At 37.6% G+C, this 23,663-nt stretch overlaps 1 protein-coding gene across 1 annotated transcript; it reads right to left on the bottom strand.

Annotated features, from left to right (window-relative positions):
- Positions 1-9,981: 9,981 nt before the first annotated feature.
- Positions 9,982-11,122, bottom strand: LOC149837327 (histone H2AX-like). The gene is made up of 2 exons (XM_090005960.1): positions 10,872-11,122; positions 9,982-10,347 (listed from the first exon to the last, which is right to left on the bottom strand). The coding sequence occupies exons 1-2, from the start codon at positions 11,064-11,066 to the stop codon at positions 10,126-10,128; spliced, it is 417 nt and encodes a 138-aa protein (XP_089862086.1). The 5' UTR covers positions 11,067-11,122; the 3' UTR covers positions 9,982-10,125.
- Positions 11,123-23,663: the final 12,541 nt, after the last annotated feature.

Here is a 23,663-nt window from a genome sequence, read left to right as displayed (position 1 = left end):
AGGATCCCTTTCTTCTATCTAACCTGGAACTTGAAAGTGAAGGATCAGCCTTCACTTTTGGATCATTTTTTGCCCAATGCAGTACCCTCTCATTTGTTTTTTGGTTTCCATCCTCAAAGGTAAAAAATCACCTCCAAATCATGCTTTTCATTTCCTATTTATTGTTTTCATATGTTCAAGATCATGAACACAACATGACGTGTTAGGGTGTTTTATAGGGCACCCTTATTTTCATGAATTTATGAGCCATTGATTTTTCAGCATATTGAATTAAATATTATGGCATCTTAGCAACTATCAGCCGCTTAATATAACAAATAAAGGAAAATTTTCAAAAAGCAACTAAAGTTTGGGCATTAATAAAAAATGCATCGGAGTTTCTTGCGATATTTGAGAAAAAAAGTTTTAGAAGAAAAAAACATACAAGAAAACTATTTTTTTAGCATTTTATAGAAAATGTAAAGCTGGAATAGAAGGGAAATAATCAGATAATAAAAAGGAAACCAATAAAAAAACTTTTTTATTTAGAAAAAGGGTACATCTCATAATTTCATGATATTTTCCAGTAATTTATAATATATTTTTATGATATTTTTGAAATACTAATGATATTTATGTCTATTTTGCACACATACACATACACATACACATGCACATATAGATGGAAGATAGATGTCTAGTGTCATCTCACTAGCTATGTTATGTTGAAGACAATAGCATGCTTTTTTAATCTATTTGGTGTCAAGAAATATTATGTATCTGGAAAGATCTGTTAGGAATCATGTAAGTGAATACTTTTAATTCTAGGTATATCTTCTGTAATTATATTTTTTATGTAAAAATGATATTCTGATAATTCTACAAACTAGTTCTATCATTGCTTCAAGGGCCTATTGTCATTTGTACAGGACATGGTCATTTGTACACAAGCAAATTCTAGTTTACATATTTACTATGCATCATTACATGGTTGCTCCAAGGGGCCAGCGTCACAATGTGTTGGATGGATAGCAAGTTGTAAGTGCAGGGATGTTGAAAAGGAAGATGAGTAGCAGCCAACCAGAATGCAGACAGCTATGAAGAAAAAAGAAACATGCATCAAAGAAGATGAAAGGAACCTGAAACAATATGCCATCTAAACCAGGTTCACTTGCGACAAGCGACAGTGCACTGTCAAGCAACTTGTTGAAAATTCTCGATGATTATAATCGTTGTTCTACTGCATAATAAAGTCGAGATCAACACCTGAACTTCTGATAGCATAGAGAGGGAAAGATGAGGGAGAAAACAGAGGAAGAGAGGGACAGAGAGACAGCATAGTTGGATTCCGCCGGTGTCGTCGGCTGCTGCAAGCAGGGAGCGAGAGATGGGGGAGAAATGGAATAGGTAACGGGACTTGAAAAGGAAGAGGAAGAGAACGGGGGTGATTTAAAACCCTACCGGGTTTCAGATCCGGGTCAGGTCCGACTCAGGTTCGACTCAGGTCTGACTCGGTTTCTGAGGCAGGACTCGGCTACAGCCCAGTCCTCCCCCCCCCCCCCCCCCCCCAGCTCCACCTTTGAGGCTGGTTATGGTACAGGCAATCAGAATTCTAAAATTTAGTTCTCTGCACTGAAGACGTAGACAACTATGAAAATTGGAGGGTTGATTAAGGACACCCTAAAGTATATTAGGTCCAAAAATCAAGACTAGATCCGTCACAATTTGGTCTAGGAGATTTTTTAAAGTGTAATAGATTTTATAGGAACTGTTGGGTTGAGGTAAACCTAATTGGGTCTCAATAGTTTCTATCTTGGCTGGGTTGTGAGAGAAGGAGGTTCAGACTCACTCAGACCTTAGACACCAAGCGAGGGACTTTCCAAAGGGTTGAACTCACTGGATGAAGTCAACAACACCAGATAAGGCTTGGGATGGTAGTATAACACTTGTTCTATGAGCTTGGTTGTGCGCAAACTTGGATGGTTCTTGGAAAGTACTTGAAGACCCATTAAGAACTTATCACGACCTATGGAAGGTCAGGTAACCAAATAGAAGAAAAGAGAGAGACGTGTGAAAGAAAAGAGAGAGAGAGAGAGAGGACGAAAACTTTATTTCTGCTTTAAAGAGGAAAACATATGACCTTTATATAGGCATAGGAGGCCCTCAATAATCTCATACAAAAGTTTCATAAAATATTTAAAATCTTTTGATTTTGGTTAAGCCTCCTTGAACTCAGTCTTAACTAAGTTATTTCTAGAATCCTGACCTTCAAAAATAGCCCAACCTCATATCTTTTTTTTTTCATTCTTAGCACCCTCGTAACCCACCAATTCTTGCCCTTCTAGCATGGCCAAATATAGGGTGATGCCCCCTACATGGGCACCACCAAGTTCAATTGTCCTAGCCGATTGGGACCCTGGATCTAGATCTACCTGATATATATCATTCTCTCTCCTTTCAGTTTGACCTTGTCCACTAAGCAAGAATCTGGTTTACTGCTTTTCGAGGATATTGTCAAACTCACAGGTTAGTGCTCCTTCATTCCACAAGGTGCGTCTTGACCCATCGATCATTGATTCGCAACTTCCTTGTTTTGAGAACCTAAATTGGCCTCTTGGGTTTCACCTTGTTTGGTGTAGCCTCCACTCCTTCAGGAAGGTTATTGTGATGTGCCTTGAGCCTTCATACATGGAACGCGGGATGGATCTAGGCGGATGGTGGTAACTTGAGTTTGTACATAGCTGGTCCATTCTATTTCAAGATTTGGTAATGGTCATAGTAACAGAGAGTAAGCTTGTGAATGGTATGTTCTTGCTTTGGTACTTGTCTTTGAGTTCTTCTTTTTAAGCAAACACAATCTCTGGGTTGAAATTCTCTATCCTTTTGGTTCTTATAATAAATTTGCCGCATATAATTTTGTGTCTTTGCCAAGTTATTCTTGAGTTCTCACAAAATGACATCTTGTCCTTGATTGTTGGTCCACCTCAAGGAATTTGGCACTTCCCTCTTCATAGGTCAAGGTTTTAGGTGGATGATGGCCATAAAAAGCTTCATAGAAGGTCATTTGGGTAGAGGAATGGAAGGAGATGTTTTAGGATTATTCGGTCCAAGGTAGGTAGTATGTCCAAGAATTAGGTTTTTCACTAGCAAAGCAATGGAGGTAGGTTTATATGGTTCATTTGACAATTTTTGTTTGACCATCGGTTTGGGGGTGGTATGTTGTGTTATACTTCATCTTAGTTCCTAAGATATTGAAGTACTCTTTCCAAAATTGGTCGATAAAAAGAGAATCTTGATCACAGACTATGGATTTGGGCATTCCATAAAGTTTTTCTATATTTTGGTGAAAATCTCTAACTACAATTTGGACTGAATATTTCTAGGGTAAGGCCATGAAGTAAGAAAATTTGGCGAGCCTATCAACTATGACATATATGACTTCTTTTTTGTTGGAGGGAGGGATGCCTTCAATGAAATCCATAAAAATATTGGACCAAGCTTGGTTCGATATGGCCAAAGGGTGGAGGTAGCCGGCTGGTTTGATGGCCTCGTATTTATTGGCTTGGCAAGCGAGGCACTCCTTAATTAACTTATCATATGTTCTATCTTCTTGGGCCTGTAGAACTTACCCTTGATCCTTTGTTGGGTCTTAAAGACCTCTTCATGACCACCCAAAGGTAATGAGTGCTAATGATGGAGGAGATCGGAGATGATCTTGGTACTATTAGGAAGTAAGAAACTTCCTTTATAGAAGACCGCTTGACTTGGTAGTGGGAGTGGCTACTTGGATCCTTCTTGACAACACTCTTCAACTTCTGTATTTTTTTACTATATATCTTTTTGTATCTTACATGCCTTGCTCCATATATTACAAGTTACAATGGAAAGAACATTCAATTTTATTCCTCCATTCACCGATATAAGGCATTGGCAACACAATTTTCCAGACCCTTCTTGTATTGGAGTTCAAAATTATACCCCATCATTTTGGCAATCCATTTTTGTTGAAGAGGGGTAGAGATTTTTTTCATTCTCAGCTTCACCACAATCCTACCAAAGGTGAAGGAGAGGGTAATATAGACATCGTCAAGATTAGACACATCCCTTCCCTTTCAACACATTTGTTTTAGCATTATAAGGGGGGGGGGGTGTATTTATGTCTACAAGGCCTAATGCAATTATTAATATCTATTTCCAATAACCAAAATCATCGACTACACCTACTATATTAATTTATAACAAATTGTGCCTTCCACTTTTTTGGATCTTATGTTTTCCTTTACCTATCCCTATATGTCTGACGGCGATCTTCCCTTTTTGCAACATATTCCAAGAATGAGCTTTCCATTTTGGGAGTCCATCAAATGGAATAGAAGTATTCTATGATTGCCTTTTGTTGTGAGCCGATGAGGTTCATGAAATGGTTGTCAACATGTACCCTAGCCCTTGTCCTCCCTCCTCTTGTTGTTTTAATTCGAGCTAATCGGCATATCATCATGTCCATGTCCAACCAACGGTCTCCTCTATGAACTTTGAAAGGTTTGGCAAACATATGGGTTCCTCCAGGTGGAGGTTGCATGACTCTCATAATAAGCTTGGAGTTTTCAAACTTAAAAGCAAACTCAAACTTATCAAGTTTTGAAATAGAAATGAGGTTCTGACTATAGAATGGAACATAAAAAGTATCAACTAAATCCAAAATAAATTCAGACTCTAACACAACTTTGCAGGTCCCAACATTCTTGACATGCGAATGCATCTTGTTTTTTAAGAATATGCTTCTTTCATACTCTGTTGGTTCCCTTTTGTTTAGAAATACCTGCAAAGAGTTGGCAATGTGCACCGTAGAACCAGAATTAACCCACTAACTATGTAATAGAACATAGATTAAATTTCACTCATGAGAAATAAATGACATATTACTTCTATTATCGAGTCATTTCTTATGCGTAAGGCAGTCAACCTTCTTATATCTCTTCTTATAGAAAAAATACTTTATAAAAGAACCTCCTACTTGGGATTTGGCTTTCTTCTGAGAGTTGAAACTCTCTCCAAAGGTTTTATTCTTGTTCTTCTTCTTAAATGAACCCTTATTGGCCCCCGGCCAATATTTTCCCTTATGAGAAGTCATATGTAAGCTCTACACCCTCTCACCCTTTAGTCTTTTTTTTTCTTCAACACACTTAGTCAAAATGTTATTAAAGGACCACTCATCATTATGTGTGTTATAAGAGATCTTGAAGGGTCAGTATTCAATAAGCAACGAATTCAAAATCGGATGGACTAGAAAAGAGTTTGAAATGAACTCCATATCATTCAACTAAGATGCAATGTTTCTTATTTTCAAAATGTATTGTCGGATGTGACTATCACCAAAATATTTTATAGACACCAACTTGAATATCAAGATATTTTTTTTAGCCTTATTAGAACTGACAAACTGAGTCTCAATGGCTCCAAGGAATTCTTTTACATGCCTCGAATGTTCTTAGTCACTCTTGATTGCAAAAGCAACAGACTAAGTCTATTCGAGCGCTCCTACTTCTTAGAGGTAGTCTTTTGTTCGGTTGTACTCTACTATGTAAGAGCAGAAGGTTCGTCAATTCTAATAGTCAAATCTAGGTCTATGTAACCCAAAGTGAATAACATTGTATATTTTCAATCTGAAAAATTAGATTTGTCTATGATTGGGATATTATTAGAATTGTCAATGATCAAAAAACATGGTACTGCAAGAACAAAAAGAAAAGACCTTATAAATGCTCAAACGAGACTCATGTTGAAAAGGTAAATAATTGAAACTCTTTATTTTTTACCTTTTCTGAGACAAGCATAATTGGTTCATTATTATTCAACTTTGGTGAAAACGACAATACTTAAGATTGCTTTATTTCCTTAATTATTAAATAATTAACTTCAATTAGTGAAACTAGCAGATCATGTAACCAGAGGTAATTCAACATCGTGCATTTGGGTACGAACATATTTCATAGACTAGTATACACACTTACTATTACACCATGTGTGAATTTAAAATACAATGACCCACTTTTGGGTAGAATCATTATTTCATAAAGTCATACATATTTACAATACTGAATCTTAACACGGTCAAAAGAATCCACAATCAACATAACTCAGATCATTTTGATTATTGCATGAGTCAATTAATCGAGATCTTTTACCCTAAATATATTTGTATTGTAAAGATTTCGCATGTACACGTGATAATGCATATATATTCATGACAAACTATGTATTATATCATCAAAAATACAAATTCATACTTCAACTCATATGCATAAATAATTTTTTTATAAAAGGCATTACATATGTCATGAATTTAGTCATAATTCATGCTTAAATATCATTGATAACTGAAAATAACATAAAATGCATGCAAGAGTCATCCCCTATAGATAGTCAATAAATACAATATCATGCATCCATGATAATAAATACACATAAAGTACGAAAAAATAACAAAAACATGTTTTTACAGATAATACTTGGGGTCCCCATGCTAGAATCGGCCAAAAAGTACTCTGAACTAGTTTGAAATGGTCCTAAATTGGTCTAGGAACAGTCAAACTGGTTTGAAATATATACTAAAGCCTATAAACCCTTAAAATTGAATGAGAAAACCCATGTTCTTTCACTAATTTATGAAAATAGGGCCTCTACATGTAGGAATCGGTGAAAACCCCATAGGAACCGACCAAAAGGAGTCTGAACCGGTCTCATAACTCCTCGTATTGGTCATAGAACCGGTTCAGTTCTTTAAAAAGGGTAAATAGTGTTTGGACCCTATTTCAGACTTGATCCAATCAAGTTCAAATCCATATCCATTTGAAAATGGATCCTAGGTTGGATCCCATGATCCAAACCCAGTTCAGATCCAAATTGTATTTCGGGTTGGACTTCATGATCCAAACCCGATCTGAATCTAGATCCAGTTGAAAAATGAAACTCGGGTTGGATCCCATGATCCATACCCGATCTAGATCTAAACTTGGTCCAAAGCAGATTTTGGGTTGGATCTCATGATCCAAACCAGATCCAGATCTGGTCATAACTGGACTTGGGTTGATCTAGATCATGGACTCGATCTGAATCTGGACCCAGTTTAAACTGGATACCGGTTCGAATCCGAATCCTAGATCGCATAGGATTGGGTCATACCCAGATCTGGAACCCTAAATGGGTTCGGGTCTGGATTGTGTCCGGGATAGAGTGTATCGAGTCTGAACCCAAACCCGAGGACCCAATCCTCAATGGATCCAGGTTTGCCCCGGGAGGGCACAAACCTGATCCATATCGAATCAAGAAACGGTTCTAGGTTCAGATCGGGTCCCCGACCCAGTCGGGATCCATTATAGTTGTTACAGTGGAATCCTGGCCACCCTCCATGAACGACTTTTATTTTTTTCAAGCGACCTCCGCCAGCTGCAGTCACCAACGGCGGCCGGCCGCTACAGTCGACGATGACCAGCCACCGCTAGTCACCGTCGTCCGCCGACGACTACAGCGACAAAGGGCTGCCATGCAGGAACAGGGCCCAATTCCTTGCACCCGTCGTTACAGCCACCACCGTCTTCGGCGGCCGGTCCCGGATGTTGCCGACGACGGTCAGCCGATAGCTCCCTGGGTCGACCGCCGATGGCTAGGGCGGTGGAGTGTTGTAACGGATGGGTTTCACCCCCGCCTCTGTTATCCCTCTTGCAGCAGCCGGCCATACTGTCGTTGATGATGCGATGGCGGGCTCCGACAGCTAGCCGCCATCAACGTCGGTCGTCCACTGGCGACAGCAGCCAAATGGTTGGCTGAGATGGCTGACACAATAGTTGCCACCGGCGGATCGCCACAGGTGCCAACGGCGATGGCCAGCCTCTACGTCCTCGGCGATTCGCTGACGACAGAAAACAGCCAGCAGGAAGCTGGTTGTGGCCTGAGCTAGGGGGCTACTACACTGCGGGGAAACCCATGCAGGGGCTCCAAAAATGCGACGGAAACCGAGTGCGACGACCACTGCTGCCTCCGGGGAGGGGGGGGGGCAGCAACAGCTGTCGACCCGCAATCCGTGGTGCGCCAGTCAACTCCTCCCTTGTCGCCATCCGAATTTCCAAAAATCGAACGGGAGTCCAGCGAGAGAGAAGTTCGCCGATATAAATTTCAGCGAGCACCGCATGAATGTGAACGCACCCACGCCCCCAAATACGCGTAGCCGCTACGAGGAGAGTGGGCCCATAACCCAATGTTGACAAAAACTAGATTAAGAACGAAAACATACCGGATCCTGTGATAGTCGATCCGAAGGAAGCTTGCATAGACGCACGTGCTCAGCATTCTATTCAAACTATCGAACGCCCACTTTGAGCCCAGGCTGTCAAGTCAAAAGATGACCAAGACCTTGAACCCAAATAAGAAAGAGCTTTGGTTGCACTCATCAAACAAACATGCCTCTTTATTTATGGTGGAAGGAGAGTGGTTTATGGTGGAAGGAGAGTGAGGGTTAAATGCATGACATTCATGCACGTAAACCCTTCACATGCATAAGCCCCTCTCCATTTAGGAAGCAGATCAGGTCATGCTGAAAAATGAGCGTTTTTGCTCATGCGGACATCGTGGCCCTCTGTTTGCATTCTGGATGAATGCCACGTGGTTAACGCTCATTTTCAACATGGCCTGATTTGCTTCCCCATCAATGTTATGTGTGGCTGAGTGCAACTGTGTTGTCAAAACAAAGGCAGGAAAGAACTATAACAACACAGGAGAAACTTTGTCAAAAAAAATTAATGTGAAGTTTCTTGTCCTCCATTTATCTTTTAAATATATATTGAGCGTTGATCCAATATTGCTAAACTTGATTGATTTGCTTACTTTCATATGCCACGATCTTACGAATGTTTCGCTTGATCCTGTATTGATGAGGTTGATTGATTTTGTTGTTTTCATATGCTTGTCACGAACACTCACTGTTTGCATGTACTCTTTATGACTGCGTGTAATCAAAGTCCAAAAACCATAACTAAACAAAAATGGACACTACCGGAAAAACCACAACTAAAATCCCAAAAATGAAACAAAACATGCCCAACAAAATCGATGTCGTATTTCATCAGCATCACCAATATGTTGTATACTTTTGGACGATTTTTTGCGTCTTGGTGGTAGTTTTAATACCTAATTTTTTCCTTCTGAACTTGTTTGCATTGTGCTTAACTACCGAATTAACTGAAATATTTAAGATAGATTACTGCTTGAATCGGTCTGACAAGACGTATACCAAACAGAGCCACTGATTGGCCAATCTTTGGTTCGTCACATGTAGGGCCGGCGGGGATGCATACATATGTTGATGAAACAAGTTTAAATGATTGAAGCGGTTTTTTTTTTTTGGATAGGCAACAGATACCATCATTGTTGATGAAACAAGTTTTTACTAATTCATAATACTTATGTGGTGGCCACACTAATAACGCGTTTGCCTGGAGACCCCAAACGAGAATCGTTCTCATCTGATCTGGAACCGTACAAGTGTGAAGTGAGTTAACTGGCCTCAAATGTGAATTCAAATTTCACCGACCCATTTTTTCACATAATGCTTGCACTTTAGAAACGGGGCAAATGAGAATTGATCCCCCACTTCTCATATGGTTGCAAACCTGTGATGAGACGCACTACGCATTTACCATAACTTCAGAAAGAAAAAAATATTCGAATCCGCTCTCCCCTTAAAAACATAAGCAGTTGAATTCTCGAATATAGAACTGGGCAACAGGCTTTGGCCTCCGAAAGGGTCAGAAATGGGGTACAGTTTGATCAAACCTTACCACCGGCAACGGGCAGGGCCAAGTTGCCCTAAAAAGGGCGTATGCATTGACACGCACCAATGCTCAGCAATCCATTTCCACATTACCCGTGGAATATGGATTCATCGTTCAAGGCCAACATCGATCCCACGAAATCCATTCGATTTCACATCCCCTTATATGTAAAAGATTGGAGAAGAAAAAAGGACATTGTTTCATTTCAGCCACATTCAAGAAATATACAAGATCCAAACCCTAACCATCAGAAACACAACCGACGCATCAAACTCCCCCCCGGAAGAGCCCAAAAAAGGAGAGGAGAAAAAAGCAAGACCTAAAACTCCTGAGACGCAGAACCAGGCTCGCTCTTTACCTTCCCCGTCTTCTTCGGCAGGAGCACCTGGTGGATATTGGGCAGTACCCCGCCGTTAGCAATCGTCACCGTACCCAGAAGTTTGCTCAGCTCCTCATCGTTCCTCACCGCCAACTGGATATGCCTCGGCACGATCCGATTCTTCTTGTTATCCCTCGCGGCATTCCCGGCCAACTCCAACACCTAAATCCAAACACAAAATCAGAAACCATAGTAGGAACAACTCTTGGTCTTCATCTCTGAACCATTAGAGGACGACCAAAAACACTAATGCAAAAAAAAAATCTCCTTTCGGAATCATCAAAAAGATGAGACACATATGCAAAAGAAAAAGTAACTGAAAGGAAAACCCAAATTTAATAAAGAAGATAGCATAAACAGAATATATTTGATTTCTTCCCGAAAAAACACAAATTGATTAAGGTAAAATATAAAATCGAGGGAGAACAATATAGCAAGAAACAGATTAGGTTTCCATTTCTTTTCGGCAGTACCTCGGCTACTAGAAACTCGATCACGGCGGAGACGTGCAAATCTCAGCACAAGTTAGAAAAAGAAAGGGATTCGGATTACTCTTTCTTTATGGAAATACCTCAGCCGCAAGGCATTCGAGAACGCATAGAAGAGAAAATCACCTCTCCAAATCATGAAGACAAATTCAAAGGGAAAAAAGGTCTTTCAAGAAACGAATAGGGTTTCCCCTTTACCTCGGCTGCTAGGTATTCGAGAACAGCGGAAAGGTAGACGGGAGCGCCCGCGCCGACTCGCTCTGCATACTTCCCTGCCTTGAGAAAACGAGCGATCCTCCCGACCGGAAATTGAAGCCCGGCCTTCTGCGAACGAGACACCGACTTCGACGACTTTGGCTTCCCTCGACCGCCCTTCGTTCCCGTAGAACTCATCTTCTTCTTCTTCCTTGAGAGAGAGAGAGAGATGCAAAACCCTAACCCTAGCGGAGAGAAAATCCTTGAACAAAGGAAGGGAGGAGGCATATTCTTATGTAGGCGTCCCTGAATGGCCTTCTTGACGCTGATTCGTTGAGCTTTGCTCTAGCGGATTGCCAGCATGGCACGTTAATCAGTTGAACGGAGCCCTTCATCGCTTGTGGGTCAGAAATGAACAGGCTACAGGCGCGTTCCGGGTTTGTGGCGGTTCAAACTCTCGAACCCACAAGCATCTTCGGCTTTGGGCCGTCCGGACTCGACTGCTCGAGTTTGGTGCGGATTTATTTTCTTTTGCGTACCTACAAATAAAATAGCAAAATGCAACAAAAAAAATTATATATATATATAACTCAAGATTTTTCTTTGATAATTAAAATAAAAAATAAATTATTAACGTATTTATGATTATAATTGTGAATTCTTTATTTTTTTGATTTTCTTGATTTTCTTAGTTTCAATTAATTATGAACCTTTGTCTCAAGTTATAAATAATATTCTAAGAATAAGCAAAAAAGACTAAGATACGACTCTCCGAGTTTGTGTGGTTTTGGATCTTAGACTTCGGTTCTGGATTCAAAATCATCATTTGGATTTAATATGGATACGAGGTATCGTTTGGATTGAATCCAATTTGAAATATTAAGTGGATTCAATAGTTATGGATTGAACCTCATAAGAGACGTCCCATGTGAACCCCCATTTGGATCCAGGAGTTTATATGAATTAAATGGTATCTAATTTTAAATTCAGACCAATAAATAAAATAAAGATATAAAAGTGATAATTAAGGTTTTTAATATTAGAATTCATTTAAAATAATAATAAAAGGATTTAAGAGGGTGAAACATCACACACCTCTAGAAGAGCCCATACTAGTTAGAATTGTAAGAGTCGGTTGGTGAATAGTTAGACCTGAAAATCTTAAATAAAATTAGAAAAAAATTCAAATAATTGAAGAAATTGAAATTTAGAAGATAATTAAAAAAATTTAGAAAAGACTCCTTCCCTCCACACGGTTTTGGAGAGGAGAGTCTCATATGAATAGACTAAGGTTATGAAGGAGGATATATACCCCCTCTCACACGCCCCTCTCACTTTTTTACAAAAATCTCGCTCTCTTTCTCTCTCTTCTCTTTTTCCTTTTTGCTTTCTCTCTTCTCTAAAAAAATGAGTAGCAAATGCATAGGGGTTTTGTCATGGATACCCTTCAGAATATTGGTCAGACCATTTAAGCTCTGGCACAGAACCAGAATTGTACCATTCTTCTTATGCAGGTTGTTTATCAGAATCTGAACCCAAGGCCGGTGACCTACGAGAAGTTTCTTAAGTTGGAACCACCTACATTTACAGGGAAAGTCGATCCCGAAGCTGCGAAAAAATAGCTCGAGGAGATCAAGCGAGCTTTTCAAGTTCTGCCTATCCTTGATGACAGATAGATAGATTTTGGTGCCTATCCCTGGTGACAGATAGATAGATTTTGGTATCTATCGCTTGAAGGCCGATGCCAGAAAGTGGTGGGACACTGCTCATACCATGCATTTTGCAAGAGTGGTCGATATCTCATGGGAGACTTTTAGAGGAGCATTCTTGGAGACCCACTTCCCTCAACATACTAGGATTAGGAAGCGGTAGGAGTTTTTAGAGCTTGAGCAAGATAGTGTAAGTTTGGTAGACTACACTACTAATTTCGGGATTCTAGAGAGGTACTGCCCCACACTTTTCACGGATGGTGAGGTTAGGGAGACTAAGTTCGCTAGAGGATTGAAGGATGGGCTTAGGTACAGGGTCATGACCAACATGCCCATGACTTTCGTCAATGTGATCAAGGTTGCCACTACCTTGTCAGCGGAGTGGAAAAAAGGAAAGAAGAAACCGTCCAAACAGCAGCAGCCCACGAAGACCGATAATTGCCATAGGCAGTATCCCGCAGGTGGTAAGAAGTTAATTCCTCCTACTAAGAAGTAGAAGCATCAGGTAGGGAGAGGTCAGTAGCCACAACAGAAATTTAAATAGAGGTGTTAGAAGTGTAGTAGGGTGCACAGTGGACCGATGTGCCCTCATGAGACCACCAACTGCTACTATTGTGGCATGAGAGGTCACTTTGCTCGAGAGTGCTACAGGAAGCAAGGTGGTGAAAGACGACAACAGCCTGGGAGGACTCAGCCCAACGACAACCACAGCAGCAACACCAGCAGTAGGTTTGCTAGTAGAACCGGGTGTCAGGACACATGTACGCAGCCATGATCGATAAATTGCAATCGAATGATCTGGTCCAAGGTACGATTCTTGTGGCTAGACAAGCTGCTTTAGTCCTGTTCGACAATAGGTCTACTCACTCTTTTGTTTCAGTAGATTGCATTAATCAGTTGGGATTGCCTGTTAAATCACTTATTTTTACACTCGATGTTCACATCCTAGTTAAGAATACTTCTTTGTGTGTTATTATAGAGTTGTGGGGGCAGGTCTTACTTGCCAACCTAGTCCTACTCGATATGAAGTATTACAATGCCATATTGGGTATGGACTGGTTATTCGAGCATTATGCTAGTATTCTGTATAGAGAAGGAAAGGTAGTGATTTCGACATTAGATATCTAAGAGATTGTGTTCAGGATATCCAGACATACCTTATATAGTTGTATCATCTTTGCAGTGAAGGCTGAGAGATGTTTGGATAGAGGACACACCCCCTTTTTGGTTAGTGTGGTTGGGATAGAGTTTGTCGTTCTGTTGATAGAAGATCTCGAGATTGTTAAAGAGTTTTTAGACGTATTTCCTGAAGACATACCGGGACTTTCACCAGTCAGAGAGGTGGAGTTCGGCATCGACTTGTTGCCTAGGACAACATTGATTTCCAAAGCACCATATCGTATTACACCAATAGAGCTTGAAGAACTCTGTTGAGAAACTATATTTTGATGTCACACAATATGATACACTGTCATATATGATTTAATATGATATGATAATATGTCTTCATCAATAATGTTATATTATGATTGGATATGATTTGTCATGTATTTAACGAGTATTTGATGCAAGGATATTTCACCCAAAAAGGATGGAGACTTCCTAATCAAGTACAACCTTTGGTGCAATCATTCTCTCTGAAGAAAAAGCTTGATGAGCCATTTATTCTCAAAGATCATCTAAAGAGATCAGCTACTTCAAGATGAAGATTTTTTTTCTTCTTTAGAGTCATGTAACAAAACCTTCAGAAGCATGCATATTGCATATTGCATGTTGCATATTACATGCTTTAGTATACAAGCCACTCTTTCACAAAAGCTATGTTTCAAAAAAGCATACGATATTTCAAAAAGCACCTTTTTTAAAACTAATCATTGTACCTTCTTACAAACTTTTATGAAAAAGATATTTTGACAAGATATAATAGCTCATGATTTCAAAAGCATTAATTGTACCTTTTAACATGCATTTATGAATAAGACAACTTGAAAAGAAATAAAAAGTAATAATTTCAAGTATGTAAGAAAAAGACAAAAATACAAAATTGTCTAGTTGAACTAACAAAGAAAACTAATATTATTATAATATGTTTAGAAAAGACTTTAGTTACTTTATACAACTCAAGAATGTCGACTTACTTAAAGTCATCATTCTTTCTGTAAAACATTAAATACCACCTCAAAAGCATTTTAGAAATGACTATTTAAACCTCACTCAAGAATGTCGACTTGCTTAAAGTCTTTAATCTTTCTGTAGACATTAAATAACACATCACAAAGTATTTTGAGATATGACCATTTACAAATAAACAACTCAACAAAGCATTTATTGTACTTACATACATTTAAGTCAAGAAGTAACGATTTCTAATAAAAATACTAATGTACTACAAATCATTAAATTGAATAAAGACAAAACTGCATGATGATTTACAAACCAATGTTCAATGTACCACAAATCATTTATTTTAAAAATAGACCTTTTACAAAATATATCACACCTAAAATACTACAACGAATAGTCTACTCCAAAGTATTACACTTATCGAAAGAAGACCTTTTCGAAAAAAGCACTATAGTTCACAAAGGTGTTTTTGAAATGACTTGACATCTCAAAAGGACAATCATTCCAAAAAGCAACGACTATTTTTCTAAGGCTATATATACACTAACAAAATAATATTTTATAAGGACATGTGAGCATACAACGAAAAAAATTCCTATTTGATATTTTTGAAAGAGAGCCTAGAAAAAAAAGAGAAAAAGTCAAGAATAGCTCTTTGACAAAGAGTATTATTTGAGTGAAAAGAACAAAACATTCTAAGAATCCTTCATTCGTGCATTCATATCATTCTGAAGGTTCTATAGGAAGTATTGTAACTTTTTGTTATTCCTTGTATTCCTTCTTTGTTCAAAGAAGAAGACCTCTGTGAAAAAGGTTGTTGTCCTTTTTTGTTGAAAGAAGAAGACATCTGTGAAAGATGGTGTTGTTCTTCTTTGTTGAAAGAAGAAGACCTATGTAAAAGAGGGTGTGTTCATTCTCTGTTGAGAGAAAAAGACCTCTGAGGAAGAGGGTGTTGTACTATTTATCTGGTAACTCGGATGTTATAGTGAAAGGCTCAAGTGTTTTGCTTGGGGACTGGATGTAGGTCAGTAACTTGACCGAACCATTATAAATCATGTGTTTTATGTGTTGTACCTTATTGCATTTAATTTTGGAATTTTCGATCTATTCCATATTTCACTATTCACCCCCTCTAGTGGAATTTCAAACTCAAGAAGCAATTATAGGAGTTGGTGGATCATGGATTTGTGAGGCCGAGGGTTTCTCCTTGGGGAGCACCAGTTCTATTCGTCAAAAAGAAAGATCAATGTAGTTGTGCATAGACTATCGCTTGCTCAACCAAGCTACCATTAAGAATAAGTACTCGTTGCCCAGGATCGAGGATTTATTTGACCAGTTACGCAGAGAGAGGATATTTTCGAAGATCGATCTCTATTCTGGCTACCATCAGCTTTAAATGAAGGACAATGATATCCAGAAGACCGCTTTTTAGATGATATATGAACATTATGAGTCTGTGGTGATGTCATTTAGGCTTACGAATTCCCCTACCGTGTTCATTGATTTGATGAATCAAGTATTTTGCCCCTACCTTGATTTCTTCGTTATTGTCTTTATATATGATATTTTGATGTATTCAAAGAGCAGGGAACAACATCGAGATCACTTACGGATCATACTCAATACACTCAGAAAAAAATCAGTTGTATGTGAAGTTCTCTAAATGTGAGCTTTGGCTCAAAGAGGTTATGTTATTGGGTCATGTGATCACGAAGGATGGAGTTGTCGTAGACCCTGGTAAGGTAATTGAGTCTTTCTAATTGTTGTTTCGATGTAGTGTGCTCATAAGTTTTATTTTCGCTAAGCAATTTTAGATGATTTTGAAGGTGAATGCAGTCTTAGATTGGGAGCAATCGAAGAACATCCATGACATCCATGACATCCAGAGTTTTTTTAAATTAGCAGTCTATTATAAACATTTTATCCAAGACTTCTCATGGATAGTTATGTTGATAACAAAGCTTATGAAGAAGGGAACTAGGTTTGAGTGGGATGTCAAGTGTGAGGAGAGTTTTTAGATCCTGAAGAGGAAGCTTACGCCAGCCCCAGTTTTGGCTCTACCGCCTGGCAGTGGAGGTTTTGTGGTTTATACTGATGCCTCAAGCACTGATCTATGATATTTTCTTATGCAGCATGATAAGATTATTGCGTACGCATCTTGTCAGCTTAAGATTTATGAGAAGAATTACCCCATTGATGATTTAGAGTTGACAGTAGTTGTCTCTGCATTGAAGATATGACATCACTATTTATACGGAGAGAAGTTTAAGATATTCTCAGATAAAAAGAATCTAAAATACTTGTTCACGTAGAAGGAGATCAACATGAGGCAACAAAGATGGTTGGAGTTCATCAAGGACTACGAATTCGGCATTTCTTACCATCTAGGGAAGGTTAATGTGGTAGCAGATGCACTTAGTAGGAAGTCAAGAGGCTTTTCAGCCAGCTTGTTGGGAGTAAAGTAAAAATTGTTGAAAGATTTCGTGGCTTGGCAAACTTTGCAGTGGATGCGGGAGTTATTCAATTGTCCAGTATGACCGTCCAGTCTAATCTTATCATTTGGATCATTAAAGCCCAGAAGGAAGATCCCTGGTTTGAGAGATTGCAGGCACTTGCTCAGTTGGATCATTCATCCTTTAGACAAAAAATAAGATGTGAGTATATAGATGGATGAGCATATTTGTGTTCTGAACGATCTCAAATTGAATAAAGAGTTGCTAGAGGAGGCTTATAGATCTAGGTACACCATACATCTAGGTACTACTAAGATGTTTAAGGACTTACGAAAGAGGTATTGGTGGAATAGAATGAAGCAGGAAATTGCGAGGTAGGTAGTTTTAATAGTTTGAAATAACGTTATACATGTATTATGAACTTATATAATCTTATTATCATTTCTTTTTTTTCAAGGTTTGTCTCAAGATGTTTGACTTGCCAGCAGGTCAAGATCGAACATCAAAGATGAGGTGGTATGATGCAGTTGTTAATGGTCTTGCAGTAAAAATGGGAGAAGATCACGATGGACTTCATTGTAGGTTTACCCAAGACTCGATGCCAGCATGATGCGGATTGGGTGATTGTCGATAGGCTTACGAAATCATCATACTTTTTACCGATCTGGATCAATCAGTTATTAGACAATTTAGTGGAGTTGTACGTTCAAAAACTAGTTCATTTGCACGATATTCCCTTATCGATTATATCTGATTGAGACCTTCGTTTCACTTCTCACTTTTGGGGATAGTTGCATACAACTATGAGTACGAAACTGAAGTTTAGTGCAACTTTTCATTCCCAAACAAACAGACAGTCAGAGCGCACGATTAAGACCCTTGAAGACATGTTGTGAACTTGTGTTCTCAACTGGAAAGGTGATTAGGATACACATCTAGCACTAACCAAGTTTGCGTATAGTAATAGTTATTATGCTAGTATTTGTATGGCTCCATATGAGGCTATTTACGGGTGACCTTGTCGATCCCTAGTTTATTGCGATGAGGTTGGTGAGTGTGCAGTGGAGTCACTTGTCATTTTGCAACATTACATTGAGAAGGTTCAAAAGATTTGCGACAGACTTTGTGCGGCCTAGAGTTGACAGAAGAGTTATGCAGATAAATGGCGTAGAAAGCTCACTTTTACAGAGGGAGATTTTATGTTTGTCAAATTGTCTCCTACCAAAAGTATGTTTCGATTAAGAAAGGGATCAGACTATTTGAGATTCTAGAGTGGATAGGCAAAGTCACTTATCGTATAGTGTTACCTCCTTAATACTCACAGATACATGTCTTTCATATGTCTATACTGAGAAAGTATGTTATGGATCTCTCACACATGATCTAATACGAGGATATGAGCATGAGAGAAGATTTGACTGTAAAAGAGTCTTGTAGAAATCATTGATCAGAAAGAGCAAGTATTAAGAAAGAAGACTATTCCCCTAGTAAAAGTATGATGGGAGCATCATAGTATCGAAGAGTGCACTTAGGAGCATGAAGTTAGTATGCGAGAGAGAGATCCCCATTTATTTTGAGTTTCACTTATATCAAATGTTAGGGACAAAAATCTTTTTAAGGGGGGTAGGATGTAAAACCTGAGTTTTTTTCTTGATAATTAAATTAAATAAATAATGAATTATTGATGCATTTATGACTATAATTGTGAATTGTTTATTTTTATAGTTTCAATTAATTATGAACCTTTGTCTCAAGTTATGAATAATATTCTAAGAATAAGCGAAAAAGACCAAGGTACGAAGACTATGCGAGTTTGTGTGGTTTTGGATCTTAGACTTCGGTTCTGAATCCAAAATCATCATTTGGATCTAATATAGATCTGAGGTGTCGTTTGGATTGGATCAAATTTTAAATATTAATTGGATCCAATGGTTATGGATTGGACCTCATAGGGGATGTCCTATGTGGACCTCCATTTGGATCCAGGAGTCCATATGAATTAAATAGTATCTAGTTTTAAATTCAAACCAATAAATAAATAAAAGATATAAAGGTGATAATTAAGGTTTTAAATATTAGAATTCATTTAAAATAATAATAAAGATATTTAAGAGGGTGAGACATCCCACACCTCTAGAAGAGCCCATATTAGTTAGAATTTTAAGAGCCAAATGTTGAATAGTTAAATCTAATAATCTTAAATAGAATTAAAAAATAATAATTAAAGAAATTAGAATCTAGAAGATAATTAAATTTTTCTATAAAGGACTCCTCCCCTCCACACACGATTTTGGAGAGGAGTGACTCATATAAATAGACTAGGGTAGTGAAGAGGGATATATATACCCCCTCTCATACACCCCTCTCACTTTTTTCAGAAAAATCTCTCTCTATTATTTTTTTCCTTTTTACTTTCTCTCTTCTCATAAGAAATGTCTAGGAGGTTTAAAATAGTTTGTGCAGTCATTAAACCTGCACATACTTCGGTGGTTATGGTGGGGTAGAGATCAGATTGCCTCGTTTTTCATTTTTATCTTATGTAAGATTTACGTAGTGCATGCTTTTTATGTACATTAAGCATGCATATCTGAGTTATTTTATTTTTTAGCAGCATAGTTACTTGTTTTGATCTATTATACATGTTTTTTTTCTTGAAGAAATCATTGTTTGGGTTCAAAGAAGATGAATCTTGAGTTTTCATAAAAATGATTTTGAGAAACGTACATAAATAGGATTTCTTTGTTGGTTCATATTAGATTCAATCATAAATTAATTATTAATGGTGTTATTCATGAGTTAATCCATATTGAATCTGATCAAATCTAAAATATTGAGATTTCAAAGGTTTTACGGTCTCAAGAAGAGTTTTTACAAAAATGTTTTCTGAGAAACCTAAATTTGTGATGATTGATATGTTATTCTTAACTAATTTTGAAAATAAATTGATATATCTTCAAATATTAGTCCAAAAAATAGAAATAAAAATATCAAGTGAATCTACGCATCTTGATCTTGAATTTAGAATCTTGTTTTACCTTATTTGTATTCGTATTGAGAGAGAAATGACCATTTTAACAAAGCTTCAGTTTCTGACCCTAGATTAGGACTGTTTTGACCTATCTCTGATAAAAGACATAAATGCCAAGAAAAAATTACTCCAAATAATTTATTAAAATTTTAGTTGAAGACTAACATATAATAACAGACTTTATAAGAAGGATTTTGTCAAAAATGTTTTATAAAAATTCCAAGAAAAACATTAATCTGATAAAAATATTGCAGTTTACAAATTCTGGATTAAAACTCTATCAGAATAGGGTTCTGTAAATAATTTTTAATTATTTTTGTACTCATTATTTTTTAGATCTATTTATTGGGTTATATTCTTGACAAATACAGATATTCACTGTAAAAATATAGTGATTTTATATGTGATCTGCTATTCGTGACAAATTTTATAAAAATGGGTCATTAGGGATCCAAAATTCCCTGATGACTTATGTTTGCGATTAAGTAGTAACGTATTTGGATATTATGGTTTTAATATTTTTCTGATATATATTGAATATTATTGGTGTTTATAAACCCTATTGAATTATAAATAAGGGGCTAAATGCTTAGAAAGTTCTGAATAGTAAGTTTTGCAAGTTACAGTTGATAAATATGACTAAATCTTGATTACCTTGTAAATCAACTATTTTGTTTATTTCCAAAAGAGAGTACCTTGTTTATACAATCATGTTCAACATGTTAGTCTGTGTAATATCTGAATTTATGATTGACTTAATGAAAATTTAACGAGTTGTGGTTGAAAGAATCATGTTCAATCATGTTCAAAATGTTTTCTACTTACTACTCTCTCTTAGGTATTGAATATTTAGTATTGTATTTTATTTTTCTTTTTGGTTCAAGTTGGGTCTACTAGAGAGGACACCCGTCTCTTTAATGTATTAACTCTTCTTCATATTCTTTTAGTTAATATATATGTATGTGCCCCTAAGTATATACTATGTACATATTTCATATATTATGAAATCCATCTTATGTATTAATTGTATTTCTAACTCTACTTTCACCTTATGTTACATCATCAAATTCTGGATCCATGTTGGATCCAGTCCTATGTACATCGATCCACACTTATATTTGAAAACCATTTTGGATTTCGGATCATGGGATCCAGATCCAAATCTAATTACCAAAATTTGACTCATACACTTCTACTATATATATATATTTTTACTTTTAAATCTCGGATTTACCTATGCACTAGATCCAAGTATTGGATCCGTTTCTCATAGATAGTGGATTTCAAATATTTTTAGTGTTGGATCAAGATGAAAATCCCAGTAGTTTTGAATTCGCGAAATTAAAATTTTAAATTCCTTATAAACTTTTAGTTTATATTAACTTTTTACAAAATATTTTCAAAACAATTAAAAAATTTCTTAAAAAATTACGAGTCTTACAGTCCAAGCTCCATATATTAAGCATAGGGGGACCATGGAATATAGATGCTAGACTCGGGGTCTGGACCCCTATTTATAGGTGTAGAAATGGGTCTTGGTATTAGGTCTAAGGGGTTTGGGGCTAAATGAACCAGATCCAGGTGTCATGCAGGTGCCTGGATCTAATTGGCTAGAGATCTAAGGTGACACAATATGATTTGACAGGGGTTTAGCTTAGGGGCTAAGTTTCACGAATTTGGTAGGTTGAGAGATCTAAGCTAGGATTTATGGAAGTCTTAGGGGGCGACTTTTATAGTTTTTGGTAAGTTTCAATGTTCAAAACACCTTCCAAGTGCAAGCCATGCTAAAGCACACAACACTGGTTTGGACGCCACCCTGACTGCTTGGGTGACAACCTAGGTTACTGTCTAAGTATGGGTTACAACCTAGGTTGTCGTCTGAGCAAAATAGGTTTAGATCTAAATTGGATATGTTCTCAAGAATGACAACCAAAATTATAAAGGTGCCAACTTAGACTAAATTTGATCCATATTCAAATTGCAAGAACAACAACTTAGCTTGGATCTGCTGCAAATCTAAACAATAAGGACACTAATTGAAGTGGATCTCATTCAGCCTAAACGATAATTTGGGTCTAAATCCACACTTGAAACAACAACTAGGGTCAATATCTAAATAGTAAGGAAGCCAATTGGGCTTGGATGACAATTGAGTCTGGTGACAATATTAAATGTATTTGGATTCAGAATCAAATCAAGATCTAAACATGCCAAACACATTGTTTTGGCCATAACTTTTGATCTTAGTGTCGGTTTAAGGTGATTTTTGGTGCATTAGAAAGCTTATGATGTCCTCTTCAATTCTTTCTTTGGATGAAAAGTTTGAAAACATTGTTTTTAGGCTAAAAATTAATTTGAAATATATTCAATGATTTTGAACAAGAGATATCGGTGTTTCAAGAAAACAAACAGTTGGACAAAAATCTTTAGAATATGATTGGTCAATATCGAGGTGTGTATTACTATGTGCTTTCATTTTGCATTTTGTTTTTGTTTTAAACTTACAAAATGATAGAAAATGTTAAATATAATATGTGCAACCTTATTTTGTTGAAAGGGTTGCCTATTATATACATAACATTGTTTTGGTGATAACTAGCATATGTTAGTTGAGGGTATTTTGTATGTTAATACCAAGATTACTCAAGTATATATTAATGACGAGGTTATGCAGTTATTTTGTATGTTAATGCCCCTATTGTGGATTGGTGATTGGTATTTCAGCCCATATTGGCACGTCAAACCAAGTCTTTTTTTTAAACCAAGCTCAAGTTTTGACAATTGCATTTTGCAACATTTGTAATGTGTGATTGGAAACATGCAGCTAGAGAAGGAAATATGAAATCTTGAGCATGTCCTTGCCCACTAGGAAGTACTAATACAAAAGCTGCACACTCTTGTATTTCAAACTCGCAACATCTTGGTGGCCTTCACAAGTCGCCCCCCGCTGAGTTTGGGAAGCCCTGGTGGGCATGACTAGAAAAACTATCGTCCTCTCCAAGTTACTCAAAATCTTGCACCCCAAGTTAACATGTTATCCTCCAAAAAAATCGAGTCAACCGAGCTACTAAAATTGTTTGACTCATTCAAGTATAGAGCGTTCGAGCCCAATCTGATCAGCCTCAGCCTAACACTAACCATCCCAAACTTTACCTCTCTTCCCGATCGAACCGAATCGAACCGAACCTCATTTAGCAGCCGATTTACTTTGGCAAATCCAAGTTGGGAATTGGAATCTAAGTCGTCAAATTTGGTCCACCCTCAAGTTTGGGTTGGGTTGCCTGGCTCATTCGACCCTAGAGGCTCCGAGCCCAACTGACCAGACTCAACCCAACCCAAAGTTGACCTATATCCGCCAGACTCAGTCGAATCACATTCGCCTCGAGTCAACCCTCACTACTTTGACCGATCCGGGTGCAGATCCGGTTCGGGAATCCGATTTGTCAAACTCTGGTCCTCCGTAATCTGATTAGGCAACTAT

The sequence above is a fragment of the Nuphar pumila genome, chromosome 5 (assembly GCF_984573655.1).
Source record: "Nuphar pumila chromosome 5, dmNupPumi1.hap1.1, whole genome shotgun sequence".
Lineage (NCBI taxonomy): Eukaryota > Viridiplantae > Streptophyta > Magnoliopsida > Nymphaeales > Nymphaeaceae > Nuphar > Nuphar pumila.
Note: the sequence above shows the minus strand (reverse complement) of the source record. Positions and strands in the feature narration are given on the sequence as shown.